We start from the raw sequence: 22,981 nt of genomic DNA, 5'->3' as shown, positions 1-22,981 counted from the left end.
TATACTTTGCTCCGTTCATCTTTACCTCGATCCTCACTGGCCTCCCAGTTCCTACCGCTGAAAAACATCCCTACAGCATTATGCTGCCACCACCATGCTTCACCGTAGATATGGTATTGGCCAGGTGATGAGCGGTGCCTGTTTTCCTCCAGACGTGACACTTGGCATTCAGGCCAAAAAGTTCAATCTTGGTTTCATCAGGCCAGGGAATCTTGTTTAGGTGCCTTTTGGCAAACTCCAAGCGGGCTGTCATGTGCCTTTAACTGAGGAGTGGCTTCTGTCTGGCCACTCTACCATAAAGGCCTGATTGGTGGAGTGCTGCAGATATAGTTGTCCTTCTGGAAGTTTCTCCCATCTCCACAGAGGAACTCTGGAGCTCTGTCAGAGTGACCATCGGGTTCTTGGTCACCTCCCTGAATATGTTAGTAAGTCTCTATCTTAAGGCCCTTCTCCCCCGATTGCTCAGTTTGGCCAGGCTCTATGAAGTCCTGGTGGTTTCAAAGTTCTATTTAAGAATGACGGAGGCCACTGTGCGCTTCGGGACCTGTAATGCTCCAAAACATGTTTTATACCCTTCCCCAGATCTGTGGCTCAACACAATCCTGTCTCGGAGGTCTACAGACAATTCCTTCGTCTTCATGGCTTGTGTTTTGCTCTGACATGCACTGTCAACTGTGGGACCTTATATAGACAGGTGTGTGCCTTTCCAAATCATGTACAATCAATTTAATTTACCACTTGTAGACTCCTATCAAGTTGTAGAAACATCTCAAGGATAATCAATGGAAACACGATGCACCAAAGCTCAATTTTGAGAGTCACAGCAAATACTTACGTGAATGTGATATTCCAGTTATTTATTTTTAATTATTTTGCAATAATTATTAAACACCTGTTTTCGCTTTTATATTATGAGGTATTGTGCGTAGATTGATGATAAAAAAAATGACTGTAACCAATTTTAGAATAAGGCTGTAATGTAACAAAATGTGGAAAAAGTGAAGGGGTCTGAATACTTTCTCAATGCACTGTACGTATTCAGAAAACTGATATTTTCAATCTGTTTCATAACAATAAATAAATTAAACATCATGACATAATATCTGTATTTTTTGACTCACAAAAGTTTTAAATTACCTATTTTCAATTCATTTTTGCTTAAACATGCAGTAATATCCATGATATATTTTAACTAGTGCTTTTTTTGTGACAATACCGCTGGTACAATGAACCGGCATCTCTGAAAAGTGAAAAACTAGGCTTTCACATTTTTAGATTACAAAAAGATTATTAAATGTAATAAAATAAAATGTATTAATTAAATGAGACAGTCTGGCCCTTAAACAGCTAAAGCAGTTTATAGAACTATGATCCGCCATAGACACCAACAGCAAAGAACAATATGCGTACTAACACCTTATTATCTACAAAAAAAGCACTGTTTATATCCCATTCATTGGTCTGAGAAAACTCATCTTGAATATTGCCTTTCAAGTTAACAATCAGTCATATAGCATATAAACCTTATACAACATGATTTTTATAATGCTTCTGATAAATAATGCTCAACATTAGTTTGACAATATACTCAAGTTAGAACACACCATTTGCTGGTTGTAGATCACAAGTGCCATTGGATGAGCAAATGCATTTGTACAACTTTTCCATATTTGTGCATTTGCTATTTGTTTGGCAAGAACTAGACATCGAACATTCATCAATAGCAGTGCAAGTTTCACCAGTGCCACTGAATCCCTGGTTGCACACACAGTAAAAACTCCCCATGGTGTTGATACATGAAGCTTCTGAATGGCATTCTTGATTGCCCAGCTGACATTCATTGATATCCGAGCACATCTGTCCATTGCCTAGAAATCCCTTCTCACAGAAGCACAAGTATGAGCCTGGGGTGTTCATACAGCGTGCAATCTGGTGACAGGCCCCTTTCAAATCCAGACACTCATTGACGTCGTTACAGTTGAATCCATCGCCAACAAAACCTGATTTGCAGGTACAGGAAAACAATCCAGGTTGGTTGGAGCAAATAGAATCTGGGTGGCAAGGGAAGTTTTCTATCAAGCATTCATCAATATCTACACACACTGATCCATTATCTGAAAATCCACTGGCACAAACACACTGAAAAGAGCCCACTGTGTTAATGCATATCTGATCAACCCGACAAATAGTGTTATTTAAGCATTCATTATCATCACTGCAGTTATGTCCATCTCCATTAAAACCAGAATTACAGAGACATTGAAAGGAGCCTGGTGTATTCAGGCAAGAAGACATCGTGCCACATGTATGATTATCTGCACATTCATTAATGTCTAGGCACTCTGTTCCATTTCCAATAAACCCATCCAAGCACTCACAATAAAACCACCCGGAAAAATTAATACAGTTAGTGTGCACATTGCAGTCCGATGAATTTGCCATACATTCATCAATGTCAATACATTCAGACCCATTACTTTCAAAACCATCCTCACAATGGCATTCAAATGATCCCAGTGTGTTCACACAATATGAATCCAATCGACATAAGAATAACACATCAGGTTGTGCGCATTCATCTACATCTTCACAGTATAATCCATCTCCCACAAATCCTTCATTGCAATGGCATATATAAGAAGATTCCATATTAGCACAAGTGCTATATATGTGGCATGTGGTCTGGTTTTGAATGCACTCATTAGTGTCATAGCATATAGTCCCATTTCCTTCAAATCCTTCACGGCACTCACACTGGTAAGCTCCAATAGTGTTGTTGCAAATTGCATTTTCATCACAAATTGGATACTCCAATGCACACTCATCAATATCTATGCATTCAATTCCATTTCCAAAACATTCATCCAAGTCTGTACAGTTCAATCCATCAGCAGCAAATCCAAATTTGCACGTACAAAAGAATGAACCAGGTTGGTTGATACAGAGAGCATCTGGGTGACAAAGAAAGCTATTGGCCAAGCATTCATCAATATCAATACACAGGGCTCCGTTTTCTGAAAAACCAGTGGGACAAACACATTGAAAAGAGCCAGCAGTATTAATACATTTCTGGTCTTTACGACAAGTCGTGCTGTCTGAGCACTCATCAATATCATCGCAGTTTTGTCCATCTCCAGTAAAACCGGAATCACAGAGACACAGATAGGAACCCAGTTTATTCAGGCAAAAGGCTTTGCTGTGGCATGTGTTATCTGCATTGCATTCATTGATATCCATGCACTGTGTTCCATTTCCAATAAATCCAGCCAAGCACTGGCAATCAAACGAACCCAAAAAATTGATGCAAGTAGCATTTTCGTGGCAGTCAGATGAAGTTGTTTTACATTCATCAATGTCAACACAATAAGTTCCATTGCTTTGAAAACCAGTTTCACAGAGGCATTCAAAGGATCCCAAAGTATTAATGCAATATGAGTCTAAATGACATTGGAAAGATATATTAGTCAGAAGGCATTCATTAATATCTTCGCAGTATGACCCATTTCCAACAAAACCTTCATTGCACAGACATGTATAAGAAGCTTCAGTGTTAACACAGGTACTGTATATGTGACACATGGTGTCATTTGTAACACACTCATTTACGTCAACGCACAGAGTTCCATTTCCTTCATATCCTATGTGGCATTCACAACGGTAGGCTCCAATGGTGTTAATGCAGGTTGCTTTTTCATGACAAATATTCAGAGCACAATCATCAATATCCACACAGTCTGTTTCATTTCCTGAAAAGCCAGATTTACAACTGCAGTAGAATGAACCTTGTACATTGATGCAGTTTGCTTTCTGGTGACAAACTTTCTGATTAAGACATTCATTCACGTCCAAGCACGATCCTTCAGCATTTACAAATCCATTTCTGCAAGTACATAAGTAGGATCCGATAGTATTGTTGCAATCTGCGTTCCTGTCACATGTGGAAAGTATCTCACATTCATCAATGTCCACACAAATGAATCCATCTCCGTGGAAACCTATGTGGCATTCACACTGGAATGATCCCTCTGTATTTTTGCATGTGGCAGAATCATTGCAGGAGGTGATCATATTGCCAAGGGCACATTCGTCGATATCCAAGCATTCAGTTCCATTGCCAGTGAACCCATAAGGACAGGTGCAGTAGAAAGACCCAGGTGTATTGTTGCACATTGCAAAGGGGTGGCATCCTCCATTGTGACTTTGGCATTCATCAATGTCTATAATTTATTATTGAAATGGATAGAATGAGGTACAACAAATACAAAGTAGACAACAATCACTTTACATTTTTGTTCAAAAATAAATTGCTCTGTAATCGTCGACTATGGAAATATTCAGAGACCATTAGAAAAGCAAGTATGAGAATATCATAAATTATAACAGTAAGGTTGGTGTGGAAAAGACCACAACATTTGCATGTTTTTGTGTGTAAAACATGTCTGTAATCGCAATATATTCCATTACTTCCCATTTGGGTCCATAGATTTTTAAACCATGTTATGCATCTATGATCACCTCTGAATCTATGCACACGATGTTTCCATGTAAACAATATTACAATCTGTATGTCAGGTGATACATGGCTAACTTTTACAGGTAGACCTTCGATTGGTCATGAGTTTCATTCTGTGTTATCAGTGATTATCTAACCATTAATGTGCTACCCCTTTCTGAAGGATTAGTTTTCGGAACATCAGCCCTTTTCTTTGTAAACAGTGCCAATATATGGCGACTGTGCATTTGTAGGTTGTGCAAAAGAATGTGACTGTGCTCTGCATATGTGACAATAAAGAGCCAGTGAACGATTAGATTTGAGAGTCTCAATGCTCCCACACTCCCCAACCATACCATCCACCTTCTTAAGAAAAACATGCCTTCTTTAGTCACCATTCTTCATTAGTCTGTCTAGATTCTTCTGACTCTTCCCCCCCCCCACTGCTGTGTTACATAGTAATAAATGCAAGAACACAACGCAGCTATGAAATATTTCAGTATTGGGAGGCACAGCAACGCTGCATGTGGATCAGATTTGAAGTTGTCTTTTTGAGCAATCTTCCAAGCAGCAGGAGAGCACAGCAAGCACCATTTTAAAGGCAAATAATGGAAATGGAACACAGTGTCACATGCCTTGTAAAGTTAACTTTGTGATTGACTGCCTTTCTAATTAGTTCAAATGTTCAAGGACATATATTTATGGCAGGTAAGAACAAACTACCACTGATGTCATTATATTTAAGGTAGACACGAAATGCTGGAGTAACTCAGCGGGACAGCATCTCTGGAGAGAAGGAATGGGTGACGTTTTGGGTCAAGACCTTTCTGCAGTTATTATATTTACACCATTCGCCAAAATCTCTGTTTGTATTTTCATTCATGCACACATATGGGAATCTAATAACATACATCCTCAACATTTTGTATGTTGAAATTTTAAATGAAGTTCCAACCAAAATTACATATTGAAAAATTTTAAAATAGTGGTCTATAGCCAAAACTAACCATTGGTGCAAAAGTGACTTGTAACTAAAAGTCTATTTTTTCTTGAGTAACTACATAGCGGAAGTCATCAAGTGTTGAATTTAAACAAGAATGAAACATACTGTGAGGAGGACTGTTTCTGTAATTTCAGGATTCATTTTAGACTCAATCTGAATAAAGATTCTATAAAAATTGAGATTGTAATGTTTACTTATGATTTTCCTTTCTCACTCATTCTGGTCACGTGGGAGTTTGCACTATCAGCAGATAAGCTGAGTAGCTTTAAAAAATCAGCATGAGAATTTATCTTTGTGTGTCTAGATTTATACTGTATTTATATTAATCCAGTTAGGTTAGATAGAACGGATGTGTGCCTTCAATTTTATGTTTTTATCATACTGCTTCCTATAATAGTTTAACTGTGGGGTTTACACCTGTTCTGTGCATATTTGAGAGGCTATGGTACTATCTTAAAGTGTGTCTGGGTATTATAGATTTCCAAGCTACCTCAACCACCTATGCATTTTAGGTGAAAAATATAGACAGTGACAGTCTACACACTTTATAAAGTATTAGATAAGATCATCTGAAAAGATATGCTTTAACAAGATATATATCAATATATTTTCACTTATACAAAGCAGTAACGCAGAGCAGATCAGGGAAGAGACTTTGGTGTAAACCAGCATCTGCAGCTCCCTCCTACACGGAAGAGACTGAAAATATTATGTCACTAACTTTCATACAATGAAAAAATAAATATGCAAGCGGCAGTAGGGGCGTGATACAAGATTAATAGGCTTGGGTTAAAGATGTATTAAATTAAAATCAATTGCAAAATTGTATAGGAGACTCTATAGCTCAGGGATTAGAGGACTGGTCTTGTAAACCAGGGTCTGTGAGTTCGAATCTGACTGGCCTGTCAAAAATGTTTGGGCAGCACAGTGGCACAGCTGATAGAGCTACTGCCTCACAGTGCCAGAGACCCAGGTTCAATCCTTATCTCGGGCGCTGTCTGTGCGGAGTATGCATGTTCTCCCTGTGAACATGTGGGTTTCCTCTGGGTGCTCTGATTTCCTCCCACATTACAAAAACGTGCAAGGTTGTAGGTTAATTGGTCTCTGTAAATTGCCCCAAGTGTGCTTGGAGTGGATGTGAAAGTGGAAATAACATAGAACTAATGTGAAAGGGTGATTGATGGTCAGTGTAGACTCAGTGGCCGAAGGACCTGTTTCCATGCTGAAAAAAATTAAACCAGTGCTTTTTAAGCGTATTGACAAACAAAATTTGACCAAACCACATGAGGAGATATAAAAGATTGGTGAAGGCTAGTCTATGAGATGTGTCTAATACGACCAGTGGTACAGCTTACCGAGCGAATTCCTGTACTTAGTAGCTGGATAGGCAAATCCAACACCAGTAAAAAAACTGAAATTAGTGAGGCAAAGGAGAACATGAATTTAGAACCACAGTAATCCCAAAGGGGTCAAGAGTTGTAAACCATTCAAAGAGGAAGTGAGGAGGCGAGAGAGGGATTTGAAAATAAGGATGACAATTTTAAGACAACCATTTTGGTTATCATGTAGGTGACAAGTGAACAGAATTTGGTGAACCTATGAAATGGGCAGCAAAGCAGCCACACTTTGTTTGGGCTACAGTCTGTCTAGAGTGGGAGATGAGAGTTCAGGTATTATATCTGTGTTCTATTCTGTTATGTGCATATCTATGATCTTTAAACATTTCATTGCCTAAAATGGAGAATGTGTGTGAAATTGATGTGGTGTTGTGCAACATTATGTAACTACTGTCACTGTAGTGGACTTTCATACCTTGAATTCCACAATAGTATCATGATGTGAGCTATATAAGTGTGAGGTCATGAAATGCCGATTTTAGTTTGTTAGTTCCTCTTACCTAACATTGTAAATACCTTTAATCAATGTAGCAACCTATATCACATTGTGTCAGGATCCTGCCCTGTGTATGCCCACAAATAGAGGGTTAGATAGTCTAATAAGACATCTGCCCACCACTTACCTTGCAGTTATGGCCACAATGGGGCTTTGTTTGGAAGGCCACTGTAATCCTGTCAAACTCCAAATTGAGTTTGGCATGCTGACTCTGTGGTGAATCTTGCACATTCTGGTTGCCTCAATGCCCAGAGGAGCTCACGTAATTGTCCTTGCATATACTGATGCTGTGGCTTCCTTCATTTCATACAGTAGTTGATTAATCTGGCCAACTTTGATCAAGTTTCTTTAGTTGTCCTTTTTTATGTTGGGGCACGGCATCATACCATTCCAGCCCCAAAACCAGATACAACTGAGAAATATCTCCAGGATTTCAGTATCAGGCATCGAGAAGGAAATAAGAATTAGATTTTTTTAAATTTAAAAATAATTAAAGCCAGATTTTGGCCTCTCAGTTATTTACTACAATATCTCTGCCATGTCATTTGTAAAATGTATTTTGAACAAAATTACATTGTGTTCACAAAAGTTATTTCCCACCACCTCTAACGTCTCACATCCCAAATCCAAAGACTCACTTGGCGAGCCATTCTGCTAATTCAATCTTCCAGGCAGAAACAAAGGTGAGAACTGAGAGTCACTCATTTAACGGCCAGTTGGCAGGTCAAAAGATCCAACCCAATATAGAAGAGAATTAATAATATTTCCGCAATATGTCAGCAGGCATCAATATTTGATCATATCTGTTGACGTTGTATTAATTTCATCTCTTGGCACCTCCCTGACTCTTCAAAATCTTTGCAACTGGCCTCTAATAATGTAAAAATATTACATAGAAACATAGAAACTAGGTGCAGGAGGAGGCCATTCGGCCCTTCGAGCCAGCACCGCCATTCATTGTGATTATGCCCCTATCAATAACCCGTGCCTGCCTTCTCCCCATATCCCTTGACTCCATTAGCCCCTAGAGCTCTATCTAACTCAAATTGAACTCTATTGAAATACATATAAATATATTTCTAAAACAAGAAACAAAATGATGGGTACCCAAGAAATAAGCTATGCATGTTTCAATAATTGTTTTAGTCCAGTGTGCACCAAATATTTGAAATAATTGTAGCATAGTATTTTTTACTATTAGATTCTTAGATGTCTTTACATTATTTATTTTCACATGCATAAATGAACCCTTGGCTAATTATAGTACTAGCAAACACAAGGAACAATCGGAAGAATCAACAAGAAGCTAAAATTAGTGTTTCATTCTGATCTTTGTGAGTCTGATAAAGTAAGTTTAGTAACTAAATGTTACTGCCTCTTTAGTGGATAAAGAGACACAAGAAATATTGTTCCCAACTGATGGAGGAAGAATCCTAAACCCAGGAAGGCCAAGTTGATATGGCAACAGGATTCCCTTGGTTTCAAATCTGAAAGACCAAGAAAGTTGAGTAAAGTGCACATTCTGATGTTCACATTAATCCAGCCTCCTCATTCTACCTTCTGAAACACACCTCTCCTCACAACAATTTACTTTGTTGAATTGCCCAGTTTTTCCTCTGTTGCACTACCGCAAATCCCATCTGTCCAGGTACCATTAACATTCAATCTCATCACTATGCAATGTTGTGTTTCTCCCTTAATAAAATATTTCCATTCATCCATCTAACAAATGCCATTACTCTCATTTGTAGGTTTCTTCTTTCCCTCCTTTACAAATAGAGCACAGAATATGAATGAGATGCTGTGGCAGGGATACATCTCATGGCGCAATGGGCTAAGTGTTCGGCTGGCAACCGGAAGGTAGCCGGTTCGAATCCCGCTTGGAGTGCATACTGTCGTTGTGTCTTTGGGCAAGACACTTCACCCACCTTTGCCTATGTGTGAATGTGTGTGAGTGATTGGTGGTGGTCGGAGGGGCCGTAGGCGCAGATTGGCAGCCACGCTTCCGTCAGTCTGCCCCAGGGCAGCTGTGGCTACAGAAGTAGCTTACCACCACCGAGTGTGACTGAGGAGTGAATGAATAATGCGATGTAAAGCACCTTGAGTATTAGAAAGGCGCTATATAAATCCCATCCATTATTATTATTATTATAACTCATGCATGTAGAATAAAATGTATTGTTGATAAGCACAGAATCCAATAGCTTGAACTTCTTAGATAGCATTGAGGGCCTTTCGGAACAGAATTGCAGATGGTATAAAATATCTAAAGATAGCGATGAATGAAATATGATCACATGCACAATGATTACTTGAAACATTCTCTATTTAAAAGTACTAATCCAGGACTTCAATTTCCTACAAAGTCTTCATGCAAGAGGATAACAATAACCTCAAGGAAGGTCACTTGTTCTAATATAGGCTGTGGGCCGAGGAGCTTTATTCCAGTGTTTCGTGCCCCAAGTCACAGAACTACATGAAATTTTCACATATTGTGTAAAAATATTATATAAATCACCCCTGAAACTCGTCAAGAACAAGACTTGCACATTTTTATTAAATTAGAGAAAAAACTGAAAAATTTAGAGTATTTTTAGTCCAATCAAAGCACGTTTAACATTGAGTTGTATGCCAGTTGGCCAATCACGCGCTTTGCTTCAGGCTAGCACACAACATGGCTGAGAGGACTTCACTGATGCCTGTTTTACTGGAGATTCCGATGAAGGTTCTTTGTTGTTCTGTGGAATACATGTCGTGGAAACTTGCAGCAGGGTAATTGAATTTAGTGAGAAAAGCATTAAGAAGTCTGAAGAATGTGCAGCTAAGTGGATAGAAGTGGAAGAAAGCCTTGAAAGCAAAGTCCCTGCTGAGGTGCTGCAACACAAAGTTGTGAAATTTTGTGAATCAGCTCAAACTGAAAGGTAAGATCTAAAGTCTGAATTTATGAAAATTAATCTGTATGGACTTTAATTAATTTAATTGCACCCTTTATAATGTGAAAAAAATGAGATTTGGAGGCTGTACATTCACTCATTCATTCACTCATTCACTCACTCACTCACTCATTCATTCACTCACTCAATCATTCACTCACTCATTCATTCACTCATTCATTCATTCATTCACTTATTCATTCATTCATTCATGAAGTTGAGAGCATAAACTATATGTATCAATAACAAGGTAAATTAAACATTTTCACTAATGCCAGCTTGTTGTAGAGTAATAAGTCTTAACCATCCAATCTCGGAGCTGCCTGCGATAACTTACCGGGAAAAGGTGCTCCGATCGCAGGGCCTATGTATTTAACATAGTGAAGCCGCGGTCTCAATTAAAAAGCGACCGATTCCCGAACGCGGAGCCGCGGATCATCTCCACGAGCGGGGGGGGGGGGGGGTGAAGGCTGTACCTAGTGGCTGTACATAGTGCCGTCGGTAGCGGCCGTTTCCAGGCCCCGACCACGGGAGAAAAACGGAGGAATATTCATTGCACTTTATAGGCTGCCATTGGAGTGAGAAATGGTAAGAAATGGCTGATGTTTATGTAGAAATGAATTGGTGTATGTGAACTTGAACTTGAACTAATTTATCTATGGTAGTAAGTGTTAATCTCATTAACATTAAGAAGAGGTTGAAATGTTATGAATTGAAGTCCATGCAGACTTAATGACTATGAGATGTTGTCTTTTTGTAGCCTCTGCCTGACCCTCCACAGGGGGTGGTCTCCCCTGCCATTTATATATATATATATATATATATATATATATATATATAGGTATAATAATATATAGTTTAAATGGACTGCAACACGGAAATAGGCTGCCCATCGTGTAATATGGGCATTGGCAACTAGATGGCGCTTACTTTCCCGATCTCATTTTCTAATTAGTTTAATTAATTAATGTGCAACGTTTGGCAATGACGAGTTATGACATCCTTCTCAATTATATTTCATCTAAATCTGTGGAAAATGTCATGTAGTTCTGTGACTTGGGTCACGAAAACTGATTTCTAGACACATTTCTGATGCTCGGCCCACAGCCTAATAGTGCATTGTCACCAAATTCCTGCCAAACAAGCACTGGCTCAGATACTCGCACTTTGGTAGGATTAAAAAAAAAGAGAAGGCTTTCAACATGCAAGTCGTGTGACTATTGAACAAAAACAATTGATGCAGATAAGTAGATCAATGAAGAATCTTTAGTGGAGCTGCAATGTAAAATAATATGATATTTTCTGAGCGACAGCGGGGAATGTGTGGTACCCTGGTGGATGTTCCAGCTTTACTTGCTAAACTTGTAGGAGTCAGTCTCCAGCATGAGTGGTGCGATGAGAGAACCATTGGTTAACATCTTGCAAAGAAACGGCCCAAACAGTCCGTGTTGTCCTTGCCTGTGGTTTCAAAGAATCCTATTCCCTGCTCTTACACGAAAACCCAGCTAATTAAGAGGCAGCTATATTTAAGAGGCAGTTAGATGTGGCCCTTGTGGCTAAATGGATCAGGGGGTATGGAGAGAGGTCAGGTACATGATACTGAGTTGGATGATCATGATCATATTGAATGCTCGAAGGGCTGAATGGCCTACTCCTGCACCTATTTTCTATGTTTCTAAATGTCTACATGTTAATGTTACAAGTCTTTTCTTGGTGTCTTCGCCCATGGAATGACTAGTCGCATGCATGCAGGATCGAACAAGTACGTCAAAATAGTCACTGACTCAGTGCAAATAGGGAAATGTAGGTGGTGAAATTGCGTGTAATTAAAAGAGAGTTTTTTGATAAAAGGGTCGCTGGGGGTAAATGCACTTAATGCATATATGGACATCCAAAATACTCTTGTTATAATGTTATATAATCCTATAGTATGGAAACAGGCCATTTGGCCCAACTCATCCACACCAACCAGTGGGCATTTTTCCTTATGAATCACACCTGGTCCAAATCAGTTTATGCCTAAAATAGACACAAAATGCTGAGGCCACTCAGTGGATCAAGCAACATCTCTGGAGAAAATGATCTGAGGAAGGGTCCCGACCCAAAACATCACCTATCTAATCCATTTTCACCAGAGATGCTGTCTGGCCCGCTGAGTTGCTCCAGAACTTTTTGTATCCATCTTTTTATTACAGTTTATGCCTAAGCGATTCAAGTATCTTCCAGGCACTTGTACATGTTGTCAGTGACCTAGTCCAAACCACTTTCTCAGGCAGTAAATTCTAAGTATCGAACACATTCTAGGTCCCACTCGTCTCCCCTCTAAATTTCTGTCTCCTCACCCAAAACCTATGCCATCTAGTTTTAGCTACCTCTGATATGAGAAAAATGTTCCTCATAGATGAACCCTATCATCACCCTAACACAACGACATCCCCCCCACCATTACCCTCTGTCTCTTATCGCCAAATCTTTTGAATCAGTCTCCCATGTTGGTCCTTGTCAAAGGCTATACTAAAGACCATGTAAATCACATTGACTACCCTACCTCATATACTATATTATCTAATCATAGAATTGAAATTGGTTAGAATCTGCCCTTGAAACCATCTTGGTTGTCTCTAAATAGTCCCTGTTTTTCCAAATGATTATTAACTCTCTTCCTCAGATCTGGTTCCAGTATTCTTTCAAACACAGATGTAAGGCTCACGTCTACAGTTACCAAGCATTTCCCTGCTGCCTTTCTTGCAAAGGAGACCACAAATGCAGTTCTCAATCGTTCACTTGAGTCCAGCAAAGGTTTAAAAATCTTATCCAGAGCTGCAGCGATCTCTTCCCTTGCCTTTTGTATCAGCCTAGTAAATATCCGATCCGATCCTGGGGATTCATCCACCTTTAAGCCTGCTACGGCATTAGGTACATCCTCTTCATTTATGGAGACTTGCATTAGACTCACCTACTCCTTCACTGAATTTGCGAACTATATATATTTGCTTTTCATAGAGAGTTGGTAGGGATTTGATGGGCTGAATGATGTCTTTGTTCGCTGTAACCATGCTGAGATTTAATGAAATTACTTCGTCATGAATGCTTTGCTTGAATTTGTTGGGCAGTCCAACAAGTGTCTTTATGAGGAAGCTGTACCTGATGCCACGTATCAAAATAAGGCTTCCTGATGGGGCTCTGAGTTCCTCCAGTCCAAGACTAACTGGCTGCAGAAAGTGCCCTGAAAATAGTTGGTGAGCAGATGGCTGGGCAATCCAGCCCAAGAAAATGAACAATCAGCCTTTCCTAAGGACATTGCTCTCAATGATTTGAAAGGACAGATTAGTGAATTTGAGTCGTATTCCTAATGCATTTGTAGGAAGGAACTGCAGATGCTGGTTTAAACTGATGATAGACACAAAAAGCTGGAGTAACTCAGTGGGACAGGCAGCATCTATGGAGAAAAGGAATGGGTGACGTTTTGGATTGAGCCCTGAAACATCGCCTATTCCTTTTTTCCAGAGATGCTGCCTGTCCTGCTGAGTTATATCAGCTTTTTGTGTCTATCTTTCTAAAGCATTTGTTTTATTGCATTCAGCCAACTCCCCCAACCCATCCACTCCAAATCCACCAGCTTAAAGTTGAACTTGCCACTGAAGAAAACTTACCAGAGCAGTTTTTTCCATCACCATTAAAACCACTCAAACATGCACATTGATAACTTCCTACATTGTTGATGCAATGAGCAAGCTGGTGACATTCCATGTACTGCTGTGACATTCCTGTCCTGCTTGTCCTGCTGTGGAGCATTCATCAATATCTGTTGGCCCAAATTTAAAAAAAAGTTATTTCAAAAAATACATTTATATTTTGCAATATTATGTACCAACATCCACAAACACCCTAGCAGAAACACTGAATTTCCTTGCCATTTTAGTGTGCAGAATTGATGGAAATTAAATTTAAGTTTTACAAATTGGTGAGGTAAATATATTAATAATTTTCCATCTCAAAATCCAAGTGTCTCAGTTCCCTATTGTTGTTGGAGTTTTCTGTAGATCACTATTTGAATAATCTTGCATCTTATTTACATTCATTTACATTTTGGAAATCACACCATTATAGATAAGTTAAAGCTCAAATTAGTTGTATAGGGCTCTGGTAAGACCACATCTGGAGTATTGCATACAGTTTTGGTCTCCTAATTTGAGGAAGGACATCCTTGTGATTGAGGCAGTGCAGCGTAGGTTCACGAGATTGATCCCTGCGATGGCGGGACTGTCATATGAGGTAAGATTGAAAAGACTAGGCTTGTATTCACTGGAGTTTAGAAGGATGAGGGGGGCTCTTATAGAAACATATAAAATTATAAAAGGACTGGACAAACTAGATGCAGGAAAAATGTTCCCAATGTTGGGCGAGTCCAGAAACAGTCTTATGCCCCTGTCCCACTTAAGAAACCTGAAGGGAAACCTCTGGAGACTTTGCGCCCCACCCAAGGTTTCCGTGCAGTTCCCGTAGGTTTTTGTCAGTCTCCCTAATGGTCGAAAGTGGTTTCCGCTTCTTCTATGTTCTGGCGATTATTTCAAAAAATTCAAAACCGGCCGCGACTAAAAATAGGTTGCCGTTTTAAAAATCGGTAATTTTTTAGTCGAAGCCGGTTGCGATGCAAGTTGAAGGTGGTTGCCGGAGATTGCAGGTAGTGGAATCACTACCAATTAACCAATTAACTAATGGATTGACAAAAATTCTGGAGAAACTCAGCGGGTGAGGCAGCATCTATGGAGCGAAGGAAATAGGCGACGTTTTGGGTCGAGACCCTTCCTCTATTGCATTGTTAGTTTTGCACTTACAAGCTGCTTGAAAATAGGTTTTCAAATGATGAAGTACCCATTACAAATATTCAGGAAGTGCTTCCAAGAGATAGGACTACACAACTACATAAAGCTAACTGGTGAAAGAACTCAGCGGGTCAGGTGGCACCTGTGGAGGGAAATGGACAGTCGATGTTTTGGCTGAGATCTTTCCTAGCAGTGCAGTGGAAAGGTCTTGGCCTGAAGTATCATCTGTCAATTTCCCTTCACAGAAGCTGTCTGCTCCGTTGACTTCATCCATCAATTTTATTTTCTCCAGATTCCAGCATCTTTTGTGTCTCCTTCACATGTACTGTACAAGCTCACCAGAGGATGAAGTTATACACTAACACTGTTGCAAATAATTCAGGTTGGCATTTAGTGAACAATTAAATAAGCTTCATAGGCATATAACTAGGATATAGTGGGTGTGATATAAATGTTGTGGGTTGTGATACATTGCAAAAGTTTGATATTACTGATCTACTCCCTCTGAAATTCCTTGCTAAGGTACACAGCAAACTGAGCATTGTTACCTAATCTTTCTTTGTTGGGAATCTCCTTGTGCTAAAAGTAAATGGATTTTAGTCCTGACCACAATAACTGCTAATGTATTTACTTCTACCCTCTCTAACCATGTTTTTATCCTTTATGCTTCGTTGTCACCTTCCCCTAGCTAACAATTATCTATTCTACATTGATCCACGTCCCATTTGATGTCTCGTTCTCACACCTTACTTTCATTATCTCTGTGTCTCCCTCTCCCCTGACTCTCAGTCTGAAGAAGTGTCTCGACCCGAAATGTCATCCATTCCTTCTATCCAGAGATGCTGTCAGTCCCACTGAGTTACTCCAGCATTTTGTTTCTATCTAACCATGTCTGTTCATTACTTTTTTCATTGCCATAATTGTATCCACCTTTCTACAGTCTCTTTATCACATTGGATAGTGAATTATAAAGATTGGCAACGTTTGTGTAAATAGCTTTTTAGGACCAGCATAGAAGTGAGATTACATGGCTAGTAATGCAAAGATGCGGAACGATGTTAATCAAACCCGATCCAAACTCCAGTTCCATAAGACCATGACATAGGCGAAGAATTAGGTCATTCAGCCCATTGAGTCTACTCCATCATTCAATAATGGCTGATCAAATTTTCCCTCTCAACTCCATTCTCTTGTCATCTCCCCATAACCTTTGATGCCCTTACTAATCAAGAACCTATCAATCTCTGCTTTAAAAATGCCCAATGTCTTGGCCTCCACAGCCATCTGTGGCAATGAATTCCACTGACTCACCACCCTCTTGTTAAACCTCCTCATCTCCATTTTAAAGGTACCTCTTTTTTTTCTAAGGCTGTGCTGTCTGGTTCTAGACTCTCCCATTACTTGAAACATCCTCCATGTCCACTTCTACCTTTCATTAGCCTTTCATTATTTGGTAGGTTTCAATGAGATATCCCCTCATTCTTCTAAACTCTAAAGAGCCTTCAAACGCTCTTCAAACGTTAACCCAATCATCCCCCGAATCATTCTCGTAAGCTTCTTCTGGACCATCTCCAACATTAACATCCTTCCTCAGATGCGGGTCACAAAGCCATCAGTTCCATCATCCAGATATTTAATATAGAATAAAAAGTAGTGGATCCAACACCGACCCCTATGGAACACCATTAGTCACCAGCAGCCCCCAACCAGAAAAGGCCCCTTTTATTCCCCAGTCCATGTCAGCTGGGGCATTTAAATTCAGTTGAACAAATATAATTGGAACATAGAGATGGTGAGTACAACCTCTCCAATGCCGTGGTAAAATTCTGAGTTAACTATTGGAGGGAATTCTGGTGCTTTTAATCTAGTACTGCATTCCTCTGCACATTTCTTGCATCCAATTCTGGATTCTTGGGCATGCTAATTTTAATTGCTTTGTCACTGGTTGCCATCACTTCAGCTGCCTAGGTCTTGAACTTTGGAATTCCCTACAAAAACCTCTTCACCTTTCCACAGTCGTAAAACTAATTATTTTGTCACCCAGAACATCTCCCTTTGCGAGTTTACATCAACTTTTATTTAATAGACAATAGACAATAGGTGCAGGAGTAGACCATTCGGCCCTTTGAGACAGCACCGCCATTCACTGTAATCATGGCTGATCATCCACAATCAGTACCCCGTTCCTGCCTTCTCTGCATATCCCTTGATTTCCCTAGCTTTAAGAAATCTATCTAACTCTCTCTTGAAAGCGTTCTTATTAACTGTCTTGGATACTTTGCTGCAGTGAAGTGCTGTGTGAATACAATTTTTTGTTAACTTTTCACATAGCAGTTTTCATCCTTAAAAATTACAGAAAACCAATAAGAAAATCGAGTTGAAACAATAATTACATACCTGTGCAGGAAGATCCGATCTTCTGGAAGCCAATTTTACAGTCACAAATATATGAACCAGGCATATTTACACAATATGTCTGATTGTCTGGGCAAATATTTTCCTCTCCACATTCATCTACATCATCACAGTTTAAATTATCGCCCTGAAAGCCAACATCACACACACATTGATATCTGCTGCCAGCAAGATGACACAGAGCCCGATCATGGCAATGTGGGAAGCAATTATCGCTTGGTGACATGCAAGTGCTATTGACTACCAAAGTGCCATTGGAACAAGAGCAAACATATGATCCCAATGAATTCAGGCAACTGGTGCCTGAGAGACAAGTATTGTTCAGACTGCATTCATTTATATCTTCACAATGCTGATCCATCTCTCTGAAGCCATCTTGACATTGACAGATGTAACTTCCTGCAGTATTAATGCACAAGGCATTTGTATGGCAGATATTCGTGGAGTTGCATTCATCTGTGTCTTTGCAAGTAAAGCCGTTTCCTTCAAACCCCAAAATGCACTCACAGATAAAGGAGCCAAAGGCATTTGAACATAGAGCATTTTGATGACATGGATTGTTGATACATTCATCAATGTCATTACAACTAATGCCATTTGCCTTTGAAAACCCAGATTTGCACTGACAGTGATAAGACCCTAAAGTATTGACACACTGTTCATTTGACTGACACGGTATACCAATTATCTTGCATTCATCAATGTCTCCACAAATTGTGGCATTTATAAGCTTGAATCCATTAGGACAGGCACAAAAGAACGATCCCAGTGTGTTTCTACAGGCTGCATTGCTCATACATCCGCCATTATTAACCTTGCATTCATCAATGTCTTCACACAGTAAATTTCCATTACCAAAGAAACCTCTTTTACATGTGCATGTGTAGGTTCCAGCTTGGTTTGTACAAATGCTATTTGAGTGACACCCTCCATTGTTTAAGAGGCATTCATCAATATCCTTGCACACTGTACCATTTCCATTATAACCTCTGTTGCAACTGCAGGTAAAGGATCCTTGGACATTGTTGCAAGTGGCATGTCTGTCACAGATACCAGTAGAGCACTCATCCAGATCAATACATTCACTGCCATTCAAGGTAAACCCAACGGCACAATCACATTGATAGGAGCCCGCCGTATTAATGCAGGAAGATGCGGCAGGACACTTTGCAATCCCAACACATTCATCAATATCAGAACAAGTGATCCCATCTCCTGTAAAGCCTAATGTACAGTCACAAACGTAGCTGCCCAAAAAGTTCTGGCAAGTTGCTTGAGGGTGGCAATCGTTTGTGCCGTCACATTCATTGGTGTCCACGCATGTCAATCCATTTCCTGTAAATCCTGTCTTACATTCACAACTGTAAGAACCTGGTTGATTGATGCAGTTAGAAAATGGGCTACAGAACTGCCGAGCACACTCGTCGATGTCAGTACATCTGTTATCACGTAATTCAAAACCCGCAGAACAGGTACACTGGTAGGAGCCCGGTAGATTCTTGCATCCTTGTGCTGATGAACAGATACCTGGTGTCTGCACACATTCATCTATGTCCAAGCACAGGTATAAGCCAATTCCTTTATATCCTGCATTGCAAGTGCAGATATATGAGCCATTAGTGTTGGTGCATGTTGCACTCCAGTGACAGATGCCAGGCTTTGTGCACTCATCCACATCATTACAAGTTAACCCATTGCCGGAGAACCCAACGTTACAGTGACAAGTTCGACTGCCAGCTGTATTCAAACAAATGGCACTATTGTGACAACCACCATTGTTTGTAAAGCACTCGTCCATGTCGTTGCAGTCAATCCCATTTCCTGTGTAGCCAGGTTTGCACAGGCAACTGTATGAACCTACATTATTCACACAAGTTGCCTTTCTGTGGCAATTGTGTACATTTGCTGCACACTCATCAATGTCAGCGCACTGTGTCCCATTTCCAAGATAACCTGCTTTACATATGCAGAAATATCTTCCATCAAATGTATTCTGGCAGTCTGCATTTGTATGGCACACAAGATCAGTGTTGCCACATTTATTCACATCAGCTGAAATATAATATAAACATATTAAAGCAATTATCTTACTATCTTTTACAATATAAAATAACAGTGCAATATATCCATGCAAAAATCTACAACCTTAAAAGAATAAAAATTGCAGCAACAGCCATCATGCATAAAATTAGTTTGTATAACGGTCCAGATATAAATAAGGTTAGTTCTGTTTCCGATTAATATACTTATTGCACTTAGTAGTAGATATTAGACGCATAAAGAGCAGTAAATCTGAAATGTATTGGGCTGTATATTCAGGGTATTGTTTTAAAAACACAATTTAATTATTTTAAAGAAAATGTTAGCACCAATTGGGTATATTCTTTGCTACAACTAACACATTTAAACGTTTTGAAGGACCTACTTCTCCTGTGCCCAAAATCCTAATTTCCAGAATGAAGATCCATTTTACCAAACAAGTAGGATCTGTACTTGAAAAATTACCAAGCCATATCTTGATAAATTATGCACAATCAGTCCTTCGGCTTCACTTTCCTTGTCAGGAACTTCAGATGCTGGTTTACAAAAAAAGACACAAAGTGCTGGAGTAATTCAGCAGGTCAGGCAGCATCCCCGCAGAACATGCATAGGTGACGTTTCAGGTTTGGACTTCTTCAGACGAAAAAATTGTTTTGAGAAGCGGTGGTTCTGAAGAAGGGTCCCGACCCAAAACGTCATCTATCCATGTTCTCCGGGGATGTTGACTGATCCGCTGAGTTACTTGAGAACTTTGTGTCTTCTTTTGTGAACCAGCATCTGCAGTTCCTTTCGTCTACAAGGTAGGTACATTATTTGAATAATTTGTCCTCTGTTTAATGGCTTTGTTCATTTTAAATATTCGAAGTATTTTAGATTACTTTATTTTTAATGAACTTTTAAAAATTATTTTATTTGCATTAGTTTTTATTGGATCTGAAAGCCAGAGGCAATATAAAAAACGTTGACATAGCAAACATGGAGGTGGGGATTTAAAAACACTCAAAGGTTTGATAAATATGTGGACAGGACTTGTTCTAGTGCATCCATATCAATCAATTACTTTCTTTTCAGGTACCGAAATTGGTCAAAGCCTTATAGCTCCAGGCCCAGGACTGAGGCTGCGTGAATCAAGAAAATTGACATTCCTGATCCAATGCTGATAATTTCTAGAGATTTAGGAATATGGAGACAATAAGATGTGGACCCTGGTCAGGAAGGTCCGTACAATGAATTAAATGGTAACATAATTAATTCTTGCGGTCTTCCTCACAGCTATTACATCCCCACTGAAATGCGCTGATTCATGTCCCATATGAATATAAGATGATATCAATTCAATGAGCTGATTCCCCACTCTATGTGTCTGGGAATCTCAACAAATTTGTGCACTACTATTTCAGTGCACAAGAGGTTCACTACTGGAATCTACTACCAGATTCAGAATTCACAGAAAAGGATACAAATGTGCCAAAGGACCTGAGGCGTCTAGTTATAGAGACAAATGCTGACAGATAGCTGCTGAACTGCTGGCGTAACTCACCAATCCTTTACTTTACACCTATGCCCTTTGGGAATGGGCACCTTTGCTGAGAGGGTACAACATCAGATTTTGTTTGCTAATGCTCCCATGAAATGCCTTGGGATATTTAATTACATGAAAGGTGTGTTTGAGGCGTTCTGATTATAAAGGTTACTATTAGTGTCACGGTTACTTTGATAAATAAATAAGGTCTACCAAACAATCAAATCAACCACCTACCTGCTAGTAATGTGAATGTGCTCGTCCAAAATAGTATTCCACTATATATAACAATGCTGTAAAAAAGGAAGATCATAGATTTCAACATTGCATTTTTTTACTTTGGAGAAATATAGAGATAATATATATACACAGAAAAATTTCCGTACCACTGTTAAATTTATAGGCCTGTAACTACCTGGCTTATTCCGACTTCCCTTCTTGAGTAAAGGTAACACACTTTTACCATATTATTCTGTTACTATTTCCACACATGTTTTAAACACTGCCAAAGTGCTCTCAACCTAAACATTTTTTCAATATTCCTTGATTTCACTGTTTTCCAGGCCTCACCTAGTGAAGTTTATAATCATTTTTAGGTACTGTATGAGAGTTGTGTTAATTGCGCTGTACTCAGGTCAGGGTAACAAAGAAGTAAACTTATTTCACTGATCATTCTACTATTTTTTTCAGTGAAACAACATCTGAAGTTTTATAGGTACACAAAATTGCTGGGGAAACTCAGCGGGTGCAGCAGCATCTATGGAACGAAGGAAATAGGCGACGTTTCGGGCCGAAACCCTTCTTCAGAAGTTTTATGTTCATTGTACAATCTATTTTCTTTTTCTTTTTTGGTTTATGACAACAGTGAGATGTTGCTATATAAGGTGGCTTCCTGGTCTTCTTTGGAACTATTTGTCAACATTTCATAGGAGCGCACACTGAATCCCACCAGATTTCCTCGTCTTGATGATGCATCCGACGTTTGAAATTCAGCACTAAAGTTACTTTAATTATTGATTCTATTTTTAATTGAGTTTGACATTACATTGAATTGCTCATTATTGACTCACCGTGTCTTGCAAATTTGGGTCTCCATCAGTTATAAACTCTCAACATCTGTATATACTTGCTCTTAATATTTTAAGGCTTTAAAAATACTGTTCCCAGAGCAGATCGAGAAACACAATCCACCTATTAGATGGGAGAATATCAGAGATCATTAATTAGTTGGTATACTTCATAGACCATATGACTAAAAAGACTTCAATTATATATCTTTGGAACTTATTTTCTATTATCCTTTTTAATTTTCTAAACAGAACCGTCAGATTATAACTCCTAATTGCCAATACAGAGCCAGGACATAAATACAAGATCAGCCGTTGCTACTCTTCAGGTCATCCCTTATACAGATCTAAGTTTTAGCAGGTTGTACTTAATCTCACAATGTAGTTAAATGGTATTTTTCAAAATTTTAATCTATTTCTATGAATTTAATTATTCATATTTTTATCTAATTATTTTATTATAATTGCTATCTTTAAAATTCAAATTAATTTCTATACATTGTATGCATATGAATATGTTTAAAGCCTTGTCATAGCACATATTTGCTATAAATGAGGCATTTTACTTCCTGTAACACCTCAGTAATGTGGAAGGTGTTTAGAAAACTAACAATGATAATTCAGGTGCATAGTTCCTTGTAAGAGACATTATAGGTAGATATTGTGATAAAGGCTTTTGGTGCATTGACCTTCAAAACTCATATGTCAGGCTATTATTCATTGATTACAGTTCGGCATTTAATACTATCATCCCCTCCAAGCTGGTTACCAAACTCGCAGAACTGGGTCT

General features: G+C 39.1%; 2 protein-coding genes across 2 annotated transcripts; both read right to left on the bottom strand.

Annotated features, from left to right (window-relative positions):
* Positions 1–1,327: 1,327 nt before the first annotated feature.
* LOC116976023 (fibrillin-3-like) lies at positions 1,328–14,060 on the bottom strand. Its single transcript, XM_033025498.1, has 2 exons — positions 13,975–14,060; positions 1,328–4,217 (listed from the first exon to the last, which is right to left on the bottom strand). Exon 2 carries the CDS (start codon positions 4,168–4,170, stop codon positions 1,594–1,596), a length of 2,577 nt encoding a protein of 858 aa, XP_032881389.1. The 5' UTR covers positions 4,171–4,217; positions 13,975–14,060; the 3' UTR covers positions 1,328–1,593.
* Positions 14,032–19,965, bottom strand: LOC116976481 (fibrillin-1-like). Its single transcript, XM_033026375.1, has 3 exons — positions 19,962–19,965; positions 17,545–19,614; positions 14,032–14,126 (listed from the first exon to the last, which is right to left on the bottom strand). Exons 1-3 carry the CDS (start codon positions 19,963–19,965, stop codon positions 14,032–14,034), a joined length of 2,169 nt encoding a protein of 722 aa, XP_032882266.1.
* Positions 19,966–22,981: the final 3,016 nt, after the last annotated feature.

The sequence above is a fragment of the Amblyraja radiata genome, chromosome 8 (assembly GCF_010909765.2).
Source record: "Amblyraja radiata isolate CabotCenter1 chromosome 8, sAmbRad1.1.pri, whole genome shotgun sequence".
Taxonomy (NCBI): domain Eukaryota; kingdom Metazoa; phylum Chordata; class Chondrichthyes; order Rajiformes; family Rajidae; genus Amblyraja; species Amblyraja radiata.
Note: the sequence above shows the minus strand (reverse complement) of the source record. Positions and strands in the feature narration are given on the sequence as shown.